The sequence below is a fragment of the Ictidomys tridecemlineatus genome, chromosome 6 (genome assembly GCF_052094955.1).
Source record: "Ictidomys tridecemlineatus isolate mIctTri1 chromosome 6, mIctTri1.hap1, whole genome shotgun sequence".
In the NCBI taxonomy this organism is placed as follows: Eukaryota; Metazoa; Chordata; class Mammalia; order Rodentia; family Sciuridae; genus Ictidomys; species Ictidomys tridecemlineatus.
Window position 1 is genome coordinate 94,780,980 of NC_135482.1, and position 13,793 is coordinate 94,794,772.

General features: G+C 40.8%; 2 protein-coding genes across 4 annotated transcripts in view; one reads left to right on the top strand and one right to left on the bottom strand.

The window, feature by feature from the left end:
• Dusp16 (dual specificity phosphatase 16) overlaps positions 1-5,847 on the top strand; it is a 91,052-nt gene extending 85,205 nt beyond the window's left edge. Inside the window, exons 6-7 of the mRNA XM_005331909.4 lie at positions 250-373; positions 2,038-5,847. Coding sequence (XP_005331966.1) covers positions 250-373; positions 2,038-3,205 — 1,292 coding nt within the window. The 3' untranslated portion in view covers positions 3,206-5,847. The remainder of the gene's footprint in view (positions 1-249; positions 374-2,037) is intronic.
• Positions 1-13,793, bottom strand: part of Borcs5 (BLOC-1 related complex subunit 5) — a 123,748-nt gene that overhangs the window by 14,061 nt on the left and 95,894 nt on the right. For 2 of the 3 annotated variants that reach the window (XM_013361370.4, XM_005331910.5), the window contains exon 4: positions 9,645-10,325. The exons of the other annotated variant lie outside the window; for it this stretch is intronic. In XM_013361370.4, the coding sequence (XP_013216824.1) occupies positions 10,095-10,325 (231 nt within the window). In that variant the 3' untranslated portion in view covers positions 9,645-10,094. Of the gene's footprint in view, positions 1-9,644; positions 10,326-13,793 lie in introns of those variants that run through there. 3 annotated transcript variants of the gene reach the window in all.

The window sequence follows — 13,793 nt, forward strand, 5'->3', positions numbered from 1 at the left end:
AAGTGTCAGGTAACCTGAGTTAGTGACATGTTGCTTATTAATGCTTGTGGACCTTAACCATCCATTGTATAACAATGGTGAGGAAATTATCTTCCCTGACTTCAAAAGAATATTGAAAGAGTAGATATAATGTGAATAGAAAAGATTTGCTTTGAGGTTTTCAGGCTAAGACCTTGAGTAAACAAATGGAAACAAAATTTCCATTTTGCTGAACTAAATTGTTAACTTTCTTGAATTTGACTCATACAGAGAAAGCAAAAGCTTCCAATGGATGTGTCCTAGTGCACTGTTTAGCAGGGATCTCTCGCTCTGCCACCATTGCCATCGCCTACATCATGAAGAGGATGGACATGTCTTTAGATGAGGCTTACAGGTGAGGACAAGAACATGTCTTGTGCGAGTGGGCTTTTCATTTGCCCTGAAACACAAAGAGATGAGTAGAAAAGCAGATTAAAGCAAATTGTGATTATTTTAGTCACTCTCTTTTCAGGTTTCTGTGGATTTTTAAATGGTCTTGCAAAGATTGAAAAGAATGCAGTTTTATCAGTCAGCATTCATTCTGCCCTAACATGTCAGATTCATCCTCAGCTACCTTTTAAATTTAAGGAAAAACACCAGGCAGAGAGCTTATTGCTTTGTTTCATCGGAGAAGTATCATTTGTTCTAATGTATTTATGAAGGGAAAAAAAACCCTCCAGTAGAATATACTCTGCTTCAAACTTTGTATTGCTATGAGGAAAAAGACAAATGTAGGCAAGTGTAAAATCAAATAACCATCAAATACATTCACTAATTTCCTACATCCTAGCTGGCCAGATTTTGCAGTGTGTAGTTTTGACCAGGTTGCGCTGGCTCCTATTTTCTCAAAAGGGAAGGCAGGCAATGAGCAGCCCAGCTTGTCTTTTGAGGCAGGAGACAGGTGTGGATGGGCCCTTGTCTACCTGCACCAGGTTCCTCTCCTTCATTCAGGCTTTGCACCTGACATTGTCCTGCTCCATGCAGAAACCAGAGGCCTCACCATTGTATCACATGAGGAAGTCTTAGCACAAGGACCCTACATTAATATTTAAACTATAGTTGAACTGGTTATTTCTGGCTTTGTTAATTTGCTTTAGATTACTATGATTTCTATGGAGTTTTTAATTTTTTCTTATTCTTTATTTGTATACAGATTTTCTGTGTAGTTTTACTTTTTGCAGCATCTGACAGGTAATTGATTCATGAAGTTCTGGTGCCATTGAAGAATTTTTCTATTACATTTAAGAGCCTTTGTTTCCTCAGTGAAACATAAAAGCTACTTATTCATAGTTTTGACCCCTTGATGAATCTTTAACATATTACAAAAATGGACCCAGTATCATCAGTTAGTAGCTATGTGATTTTAGGCAAGTCCAAGATTTATGTACCCTCATGATGGGGATAATGGCACCCACTGATTAGGGTAGGTTTGAAGATTGAATAAATAATTTAGGGCATCAGCATAATACTTAGCCCCCAGATACCACTTTGTGGTTGGTTATTCTGTCGTGCAGAGTACAAAAAAATGGAACTCAGAATTAGGTGCTTTGACTATCTGATACTTTTTTTTTGGTCATTAAAATGTGAAATGTCTTGAGAAATGACCATGGGGACATTGAAGGGATAATATTGGAAAATTAAAGCTGGCAAATGACCATTACACTGTACTTTTTTTGGTTGTACCAGTGTGTGTTATGGTGGGATTTCATTGGTTGTAGCCAAAGAAATCCCCTCTTATCAATTGCATTGGAAGTCTTGAGCCATTAAAAATAATAAGGCTAAAACTATAGAGCTTTTGGGCCTGGCACCCTCTCTCTCTAGTATGCCCCCAGAGTCAGAGTTCCCTCAGCACAGAAGTCCTTTATATTCTCCATCTTGAGGCATCTCTCTGAACTTGTAAACCAGTCATCTTCCAAAGTATTTAGGAAGGTCTAATAAACCCCTCTTGTTTACTCACTTAATATTCTTAAGATAAAGTGTAGTATAAAATTCAGTTTTTGATTTTTCCTCTCTTCATAGATTTGTCAAAGAAAAAAGACCTACTATATCTCCAAACTTCAATTTTCTGGGCCAGCTCCTTGACTATGAAAAGAAGATTAAGAACCAGACTGGAGCATCAGGGCCAAAGAGCAAACTCAAGCTGCTGCACCTGGAAAAGCCAAATGAACCTGTCCCTGCAGTCTCGGAGGGTGGACAGAAAAGTGAGGCATCCCTCAGTCCACCCTTTGCTGACTGTGCTACCTCAGAGGCAGCAGGGCAAAGACCTGTGCTTCCTGCCAGTGCGCCCAGCCTACAGCCATCACTGTTAGGGGACAGTCCACTGGTACAGGCACTCAATGGGCTCCACCTGTCCTCTGACAAGCTGGAAGACAGCAATAAGCTCAAGCGTTCCTTCTCTCTGGATATTAAATCAGTTTCATATTCAGCCAGCATGGCAGCATCCTTACATGGTTTCTCCTCATCAGAAGATGCTTTGGAATACTACAAACCTTCAACTACTCTGGATGGGACCAACAAGCTATGCCAGTTCTCCCCAGTTCAGGAAGTGTCAGAGCAGACTCCAGAAACCAGCCCAGATAAGGAGGAAGCCCACATCCTTAAGAAGCCCCAGACCACCAGGCCTTCAGAGAGCAAGCGACTACACTCAGTAAGAACCAGCAACGGTGGCACCCAAAGGTCCTTCTTATCTCCACTGCATCGAAGTGGGAGTGTGGAGGACAATTACCATACCAACTTCCTCTTCGGCCTTTCCACCAGCCAGCAACACCTCACCAAGTCTGCTGCTGGGCTGGGCCTCAAGGGCTGGCACTCAGATATCTTGGCTCCCAAGACCTCTACCCCCTCCTTGACCAATAGTTGGTATTTTGCCACAGAGTCCTCTCACTTTTACTCTGCTTCAGCCATCTATGGAGGCAATGCCAGTTATTCTGCCTACAGCTGTAGCCAGCTGCCCACTTGCAGTGACCAAGTCTATTCTGTGCGCAGACGGCAGAAGCCAAGTGACAGAGCTGACTCACGGCGGAGCTGGCACGAAGAGAGCCCCTTTGAAAAGCAGTTTAAACGTAGAAGCTGCCAAATGGAATTTGGAGAGAGCATCATGTCAGAGAACAGGTCGCGGGAAGAGCTGGGGAAAGTGGGCAGTCAGTCTAGCTTTTCAGGCAGCATGGAAATCATTGAGGTCTCCTGAGAAGAAAGACACTTGTGACTTCTATTGTTTTTTTTTTTTTTTCCACAAAAATATTCCCTGTAAATCTGAAATATATATATGTACATACATATATATTTTGGAAAATGGAGCTGTGGTGTAAAAGCAAAAGGTGGATCAACACAGTTGTTCTCTTAGCATCTGCATTTGAGAGATGAGTTAATATTTCTCTCAAGAAAAGTGGAAGGGCAGATGTTAGAATCCCCCTAACCAGAGGAACCAACTTGTATTCCGTGAATTGCACATTTATTGCTCCTACAGAAGCAACTTTATTTGATGTCAGAGGACAAAATCCCGTACCATTTTCACGTTGTGCTACAATGAGATCTCAAATATTTGTCTTTGTCCAGTCCCTTCCATAGTGCACCTTAGTGCTGAGACTGAGCCACTGGTGGGTCGGGTGGGTAGACCTCTTAGGGACAGAACCTAATGGTTAAATCCAAGAGAAATGATCTTATCCAAACTGATTCACAAATCCAAGCTCACCTGACAGCTGAGTAACAAAAGCATCATTCTGCTGCATGGACCATTAGGGGCCTCGCCCAGATCTACTTTAGAACAAACCCAGTACCTCAGACAAGACAGTCGGGGCTTTCACCACTTCCATATCTGGGAGCCCGTTTTCTAGGCATTGTGAATAGGTTGGTAGCTAGACATACTTTTCAGAACAATTTAAAACACTCTATGCACAAAATTCCAATTGGGCCTGGATGGAGTAGGTTGTTTTCTTCTTTTCAGCTTTATTAAGAAAGAGAAGAGAAACCATCTAGGATCCACCATAGCTAGGAATCTGGCAGTATAATGATTTAAGCCAAGATTGGGAGGCTAAACAAGTCTACCTCCCTTTTATGAATCAAAGAAATGTTTAAAATGGGATTGTTAATCCTTTAATTATTAAAGATTAACTTGGTTTAAAGTCAAATGTGAATTGTCTGGGTTCATAGCAGAGTGACAGATCCTTCAAGTTCTCAGCCAAAGTAGATATTTTCCATTTATTTCATTGCATGGATCCAGTTTGTAAAAATGTAACAACAGGAAGAATTTTATAGGAAACCACCTGGGGGGGGTGAAACTACAGAAATATTAAGAAGGTTTAAAAAAAATGCTGAGGAGAAACAGGAAACTTATTTCCTTGATGGCACATCTGCTCTTGGCATGTGATGAGGGTGGTATTTCTAAAATCTCCTTATACTTTTAAATGTACTAATAAGAGTTGAGAGAGGCTTTAGGAAGCAAGGAATACTCAGTAAAACAGTTTAGGAAGGTGAGAAGAAGGCTGTTGAATTTTGTTCAGTTGTGAGTAGAGTGGAAAGCCATAGCCAAGCTATTTTGAAAACTATCCCTGGCATGTTTTTAGTAAAAGGGGCATATCACGATGGAAAAAGACCAAGATGGTTTCTCAGTCCTTGACCTACAATCACTGTATGGAATCAATCCTGGCAGCTGAAAATAGAAGGTAATTAGAACAAGTACACAAGTGATAGTATGTATCTGCTTTTAAATTTCTTGGCTTATGTTTTATCAACTACAATATGGTCCTCTTTTGAAGCCTTAATTCATGTCAGCAGCTTTTTTTGGGGGGGTGGGAAGTGGGACAGGTGTTATTGTTCTTTACTGTAAGTGTAGCTAGTTGCTGACTTATATCTCAGGTTTTTCTATGTTTGAGAAATGGATATTCCTTGGACTAGGCTGTGATTTGTTTCCTATGGTGACTGCTAAAACCAGCACAGAATAACGATTCAGAACTGACTGGCTTGATCATGGGGATTATGAGCTTCACAGACATACTGGTTATGTACAAATAATGTGCTATGATGTGGGTATAAAATGGACACAAAAGAGCATGAACTGCATAGGGAGCACATTATTACGGTACTGACAAATTTCTGTGAAATGATCTGAGTTTTTATATACACAATTAAATCTTTTATGTAATCAGATATTCTCAAGGTTTCACACAGTAATTTTTGGTGTGTTGTGTATACACACACTGAATGTTTAACAGTTCCCTGCTTCCAGAATCTGGTTACATCTGTCAAACATTTTTTAAGAAATGAAAGCAATAGCTCCATCGTTAAGTGTTTCAGGGGGCTTGGGGGACTTAGGTTCAATAGATCTTTGGGCAACAATTTGCCTTGTGTCATTTAGGGTTTCTGTTGGCTATGGTCCCCCTTCCTTCCTGTAACTGTGATATAGTCATACACTACAGCTGTCAGTCCTTGATCAGTTATGTCCAATAATCAGTTCTTGGAATCAAGATTACCATGCCGAAGGGGCAGCCTCCAAGTCAAGTCAAGTCCTGGAGCTGCTCGGGTCTGTGGGTGATGTGGAGGCTGGTTCTCTTCAGCATGGAATCACAGGGGAACCCCTGGAGTCTACTAGGATGATACAGAATGGTGATTTTAAAGAGTTAAAATAGGCTTCTGTGTGAGAAATGCTGGAAATTGATTTAGGACATTTATAAAGTTAGGTGGAAAGACTGTATAAATGTTTAATATGAATATAGTGTTCTTTTGGAGCAAGGCAAGCTGTTGAATGGTTAAATTGTGCATTTCTCATTTTGATGTGTCATGTATGTTAATATGATGAAATAAAATCAAAACTGGTACCTGTTTATACATAAATATGAGGAAGGACCTTTCTTTGCAGCTGTAAAATTGACAAATAGCATCATCCAAGTTGTCAAAGGAGAGTGTGGTGGAACCTGTCCTGCTATTCTCGAATAAGGTTTAGCTCAAAATAAAGTGGTGATAGTGTCAGATATATCATCTACTACCATTCACACGGAATACTGAATCACTGGCTAACATATCATTGGCTGCATTCTTTCTGTGTATACCTAAGGCACACTACACTGTAGAAACCAAAGACTTGGTAAATATTTTGATTGATTTTGGAAGAAAAATAAAATTATTGACTTTGTAATTCTTTCAGGAAAAATGGAGGAATCATAATAGAGGATCTATTCCATCCTTGCCATGGGTACTCTAATGGCCTGTGACACTGGATATGCTCATTAGTGCAGTAAAAATCATGCCTTACAGGAATGAACTATTTACCTTAGTGCAGCTGATGGAATGACTAAAAAAGACTCACAAGGTAACCTCACTAAAGTGAACTGTAAAAGGTTCCTGAGCAAGTTGCAGTTGGACTTAAGAAAATTTGAAAGTAAGGAGGACTAGACAGGGTAGGCCAATACTAGCGGTGCCTTGGTGAGGACATTGTAGGGAAAAAAATGGGTGGGATAGAAGAATAAAGGAATATGAAATAACTGTCTCCAGAGATGGAGGGTAGTAGAACAACAAGTGTTTGTATAAGAGGCTTCAGGTGAAAAGGCTTAGATCTTGAGAAGGCCTGAAGGTCAAGCCAACTGTTCACTTACTTAAAGGTAGAGCTAGAGGCGTTTAGAGAACACACGAGCAGCTGGGAGAGGGCTGGTTTGGATCTGACGCCTACAATTAGACAAAAACCAGGGGGAAATAGGGAAGGTTTCTGAGATGTGGAGACAAATATGGCCAAATTGGAGTCTTGTGTATCCATAAAGACAGTTTGTGAAGGGCAGAGTGTTGTGGGACAAGAAGACAAAAAAATTTTTAGCTTCAAAATGTTCACTGGTATTTTAAATAATGTTGTCAGGTTTTGTTTTTCTGACATTAACCACTAATGTGTAAGGTCTTTTTCTTTGAATATTACTTTTCTGCTCCCAACTTTACAACTCTCATAAATTTATATGCACAAAGGGTGAAGGCCAGCTTCTACTGACCTAATTCACTTAATAAAACTATGTAGTATAGTAGCCTATTTACAGTCGTCATAAGTACAGATGAACAGATTGATAGACAAGCAAAATAGGCTCTTTTAAGAGAGAGACAGTCTATACCTAATTTATAATTAAAAGGAAGGAAGCTTTCCTTTGGGAGCTCTGAATTTGGAGGACTAGTTTGACAACTAAAAATAAAAACCTATGTTCAATATGAACCAGTGTAACTCCACCTCATGTACAATCACAAAAATGGGAAGTTATTCTCCATGTATGTACATGTCAAAATACATTCTACTGTCATATAACTAAGAACAAATAAAAAAAAACGAAGCGAAATAGGGAAGGTCTAGATTTCTGATATGAAAAAAATGTGGCAGAATATTTAGAGTGATCCCTGAGTGTCCAAAGAGTATTAAGACTCAGGACTATTGCTCAGACAAGAGAAATGTTCTTCATTGCTGCTAAATATTTAGTTTTTAGAACTGCAGACTTGCCAGAAGGAAAAGGTTGGTATGTCAGCTTTTCATCTCTCTAAAATGCCCAACATAATTTAAAAATATTTTTTAGTTGTTGACAGACCTTTATTTTATCTATTTTATGTGGTGCTGAGGGTCAAACCCAGTGCCTCATACACGCTAGGAAAGCACTCTGCCACTGAGCCACAACCCCGGCTCCACCTGACGTAATTTATGAGGAGGAAAGATTTACTTTGGCTTATGGTTTCCGTCTGTAGTCGTTTGACCCTGTTGTTTTGGGTCTGTGAGCATGTGGTGGAGAAGACCTGTTCACTTCATGGCATTCGGGAAGAAAAAGTGTGAGGAAGCTCTTCAGGCATGCGTCACCAATGATCTAATTTCCTTCTGTTAGGTTCCCACCTCCCTAAAAACTCCCCCACCTCCCAATACTGCCATTTGTAGGCAAACAAGCCTTGAGCATGTGGACCTTTGGGGGATGTTTAAAATCCAAAGTATAATACAGGCTCAAGGAAACCAAATGGCTTACCAGTCGAGGCTAGAAACTTCCACCCAGATCTCTCACAACTCCAAGCTGACTTCCCAACCCTGGAGGATCCTGTAGAGGCCAGGTAGGTCACTGAGTACTAACCAAGAAAGACCCATCAGTTTCTTGAAATAAAAATCAAATTCCCAGAATCTATTAGAAAAAAGTGAAATATTGAAGAGTAATGTTATGGTACCAGTCAGGGTTCAGTTATGAAAAAAACCACTAAGAATGATATAGAATATGAGGTTCAAAGGATTTGACCTGAAGCAATTATAGAAGCCGAGAAGATAGTCTTTGTTGGCTGTTTCTGCTTCATCTGAGCACAGGAAGATTGTGAGTTGGGAAGGAATGTAGGTCCTAATGGGGGAAGAGTGTGGACAACTGAGGCCTCCAATCAAACTGAAGGCTCACACCTCTCACCAGAACCCAAGTTGGCGGTCTCCTTGTCTAAGCCTTCATCCTCACTGCTACAGGTGACCTGAAAGAAAAGCTAACACTTACACCTGATCTAAAATTTAGAATACCAAAAGCGGAGTTCTACGGGAGCTGGAGGAGCTGGGGGCGCGGCTGCTGCCCACATCTAGGGGAAGGAAATGCCAGAAAACATGCATGAGGCAGAGGCCTACATAAAGACCTGGACCAGGGACTTTCTTAACCCTGGCCCTTGGTCTCCACTTGCCTGCTTAGCGCTGTTTCTACCTCTTATTTCTTTGCTTCTTCAGTCCTTTCTTCCCCTAATACCACCCATGACATGCAAAGTACTGCATTAAGCACTTTGCTTCATTTCCTACTCCCATAGAAATTCAACAGTACTTTGTGTTTTGTCTTTTTCTTTACAAACAAAAGGGCAGAGGCTGCATAGCCATGTCTGTATCCCTGGCACAATGTCTAGCACATGGGATAAGCTCAATTAAATGAATTGCTGAGTGAGTGATCTCCATAGACTGCTGTCAAAGCCTTCATGTCCCACACGTTTACTAGGCTGATAAACAGTCGGTGGGGCTGGGTTGTGGCTCAGAGGTAGAGCTTTTGCCTAGCACTAGCACGTGTGAGGCACTAAGTTCAATCCTCAGCACCAAATAAATGTTATTTTAAAAAAAATTGTAAAGTGGACAGAATGCCTTTTTTTTTTTTTTTAAGATGGTGCTGAGGATCAAACTCAGTGCCTCATGCATGCTAGGCAAGCGCTCTGCCATTGAGCTACAGCCTCAACCCAATAAACGTTATTTCTTAAAAAAATGATGGTTAGGGCTGAAGTTGTAGCTCAGTGGTAGAGCGCTTGCCTGGTGTGCGCAAGGCACTGGGTTCAATCATCAGCACCACGTAAAAACAAATAAAAATAAAAGTATTGTGTCCTTGTACAATTAAAAATTTTTTTTAAATAATGGTTAAAACAAACACGAGTCCTGCCTGTGTTGATGTAATAGAAAGAAACCTAAACTATGCCTACGTCAAGCAAACCAATAATCAATGAGACGAATCTCCAGAAGGTGGAAAAAGGGAGTCTTCATTTTCTGATGATGAAATGTAAGGGACACCACAACCTGGTAGACAACAAGAAAGGCGGTGTTCCATCAGGACAGGAAGAGGGAATTCTCAATTTAGACTTGATGTGATGGAAGTGGGATGGAAACAGTAAGAACGCAAAGATCTGGATTAATTTTTTTTCATATTTATAACCCATAACCCAGAGCCTGAGTAAAATTTCACAAGGGCATTGAAGACACATAGCTTCATAAAAAATTTTTCTCCCTTTTTTCTGTTTCCACTCCAGTAGCTACACTAGAATATATATACTGTCAATAAAAAAAAATAACAACTCTCCATGCAGCATTTAAAACAATTTCTAGTAATGTTCCAACTTCAGTTATCACCAAGAATCAGTTCTGTTCGTTTCACACAGGGTATTCGCATCAAGGGAAGGAGAAGGGCAAAGACAGTCCATGCTGGCAGTGGCAGTCCATGCAGTGTCCACTGCAGTGAGGACCCAGACCTTGTACCAGCTTCAGGCCTTGGTCATACCATAGGACTTGGGCTTCAAATGTCCTCTGGGTTACTGGCTTCTCTGCCTCCTAAAAGCAGCCTAGCAGGCGGGAACCAGCAGTGCTATAGCTTGAGCTCTCGCTCCGGCTTCATGCTGAAGGGCTCTAGCCGCTCGCTCTCGGGCAGCATGCTGTTGAGCCTTTCCATCAGCGGCACCGTCTGGTCGATGCCCATCTGTATGCGGCGGAGGATGGCAGACATTTCGTTGACTTTCTGGATCTGCTCAGCATATTTCGCATATCTTTTCTGGCGTTCCTGCATGAAGCTAAAGAGGGTTTCTACAGACAGATCCATCTATAAAAGGCAAAAAGAGGTAAAACACATTAATCTTTGTTTATCGAAGTCCACTCAGGAGGGTCAGGTGTCCAGCATGAGGCAGAGACCCACAGGTCAAGTGGGAACCGATTAGCTTTATAGGAGGTAGCAGGGGATAAAAAAGCCCTTCATGGACACAGGTTATCAACTGCTACACCAGAACCATCTTTCGGGGAGGTCTGTTTACACCCTGTTGAAATCCTGAGATTTCTATTGCTCTTGCTCTACAAAAAAGAATCCTGGAAATCAGACAAGGATTTGAACCTGGCTCTACCACCTGAGTTCTATTTCACTGTCCTCATCTGCAAAAAACAGGAACTATATTCACAGGCCACACAACTACATTTCAGTCAACAAAGGGCCACACACAAAACAGTGGCTCCATAAGACAACAACAGAGCTGAAAAATCCTGTTGCCCAGTGACATCAGAGTCTTGGTGAGGCTGAAGAATCACACATTACTCATGTATGTGGTAATACTGGTGTAAACAAACCCACTGCACATACAATTATGTTCAGTACATAATACTTGATAATAAACCACTAAGTTACTGGTTTGTGGATTTATTATACTTTACAATCATTATTTTACAGTGAACTCTTCCCACTGATTAAAAAAAAAAAAAAAAAAAAAGAATGGTAAAACAGGTTTGTTCCAGAAGAAGATGCATGTTACTGCCCTGAAGAACTTCCAGTGGGACCAGAGTGGAGGTGGAAGATAGTGATAGTGGTGACCCTGTACAGGCTTGGGCTAAAATGTGTTTGTATGTCTTAAAACAATTTTAAAAAGTAAAAATAAAAGAATTTAAAATAGAAAAAAGCTTATAGAATAAGGATATAAAGAAAATAAGGCTGGGGGATGATTATGAATGACACTTGCCTAGCATGTGTGAAGTTCTGGGTTCAAGTCAGCACTGCAAAAAAGAAAAGGAAGAAAGAAAATATTTTTGTATAGCTGTACGATATATTTGTGTTTTAAGCTGAGTGTTATTACAAGAGTCAACAATTTTAAAAAAAAGTTTACAAAGTAAAATGTTTTAGTAAGTTTAATTTATTGTGGAAGAAAAAAAATTCTAAAGTAATATAGCCTAAGCACATGGTGTTTCTAAGGCTACAATTACGTACAGCAGTGTGCTCGGCCTTCACATTCACTCCCCCTCCCTCACTCACCCAGAGCAACTTCCAGGCCTGCATGCTACTTTCCTGGTAAGTGCCCTATGTAGAAGTACCATTTTTTAATCTTTTATATTGTATTTTACTGTACCTTATCTATGTTTAGCTATGTTTAGATACATAAAATACTTACATTGTGCTACAGTGACCTACACTATCCAATTTAGGATCATACTCTACGCTTCCTATAGCCCAGGCTCTGCCTTACAGCTCAGGTATGGAGTAAGCTACACTATTCAGGTATGCGTAAGTGTACTCTGTTCACACAACCTGACAACCCATTTCTGTCATTAAAGGATGCATGTCTGTAATTTTAGCATTTGCAGCACCAGAGTAAGGAATAAATGAGACAACACATGCAAACATATCTAACCCAGGACTTGGCATGGTACAGAGGTAGGTAGGTTGAAATTTGTTCTTCATCCCACCCCCTACCTCCTCTCCCCTTCCTGCACTCACCTTTCCTGAATAGCTTCAGTGATGCTGTGATCACATAGGGGAAGGGGTAGCTCTCCTTGCCAGGACCAAATATGTCAACCAAGGTTACAGCCGTACAGTAGACCACCCTTTTGTCAAACTGTGAGGAGTGACTGTGTACCCTTTCCCCCACTCTGCAAACCCATCAGAAACAGGGATGAGGAAATCCCCTCCTCTGCACAGACCCCACGTCCACCCCCCAACACGTTTCCTTCCCAGATAGGGAAGAAACAGTTTAGCTACCAAGACTCACATTTCTATCCCAAAGTTCTTAACGCTACTTCAACCCTTCCTTTTTGGCTATCCCAGAGACATGCCCTTTCCAACTCCAGCATCAGGTCCAGTGCTCAATACTTCTATTGAGCCTCTGAAAATGGTTTTTGTTTTTGAGCCAGAGTCTAGCTATGTTGCCCAGAATGGTCTTGAATTCTTGGGCTCGAATGATCCTCCTACCTCAGCATCCTGAGTGCTGGGACTAAAGGTATGTGTCACTATGCCAGCATACCTAGCTTGAGAGTAGTTTTGATAAAGGTAATTGAACAACATTAGTACATGATTTTTCTATGCCCCTCCATGTTTTGAAATGCCTAGAGGACAGAAAAAGCAGCTAGTAAAAGAGGGGTATAGGGAGAGACAGAGAGAAACATTCATCTTAATGGGAAATGCCAAACCATGTGGAAATAATTTGTATCTTCAGAGGTTCTCTGCATCCCTAATCAGTCATTCAGTACTTTGGAAGCAGTGGCCAGTGAAGTAAAGTGCTCACAATAGTAAACTGATAGGCCTTTTCAAGAGGACCTCGAAGTACTCCATCTTCTGAGAGATCATAGGTGATGTGGAGCCAGCTGGAATCCCCATAAGAAAGCACAGCTTGTTTAGCTGCCTACCCAGGATTCAGAACCTTCTCAGATTAACACACTTTACTTGGCAGGGGCATTATCAGTATAGATAGAAACATTTGAGTTTAAATGAAATGGCCTCCACAGCTCTAGCTTAGCGTGTCTTAACATCCTTGACAATCCATTGACCCTGACACATAACCTCATCAGTTTTTATAGCCATCTTTGCAAAGTTTTGTTCAAATGACATAATCTTCCCTAACCATGTCTACATCTAGCTGGGGCCGCTGTTTAATCTACCCAGAGCTTTTGTCCAAAGCCACTTGTTTAATGCATACATGAGCATATATATTCAAGCATGCTATTCATTCATGTTATATTACGTCTTTTAAGAGTTAATTCTATAGTCCATGAAAGAAAAACAGCACAGAAGAGGAAGCCTGGAGTTGAATGACCTGCAAGGTCTCAGAGTGGTAGAACCAAGATTAGAACCCAGATCTCCGAAATCCAGCATTCTCCTTCCAAATTATTTCCTAAATGAGAGACATGTACTATTGGTGGTAATGAGACTTTAGTTGTACATGGCATGACATCAGTGATCACTGAATCACATAATGGAAGAGTTATCACTTTTAAAATTTACCATTCTCACTTGCAAAGGAACTTGCAAATTGTGCAAGTAAGAACTTAATACAAGGAACAGTGTGATAAAACTAGTGATTCATATTTCAGATGTCCCTGCCATTTTATGGAATGGGGATAATACAAGTGGCTACTTCACAGGACTGTCCTGAGGACTAAGATACTACATGTATAACCTTTATTATATTGTGTAGCACAGATGAGCATCTGTTCAGTGTGAGCTAGTAATATACTAGTCGCAGATACTTATTACAATCATGTGCCATGCACCATGCTAGGTCCTAAGGACATAGGTACTGAGAACCAAAACTACTTA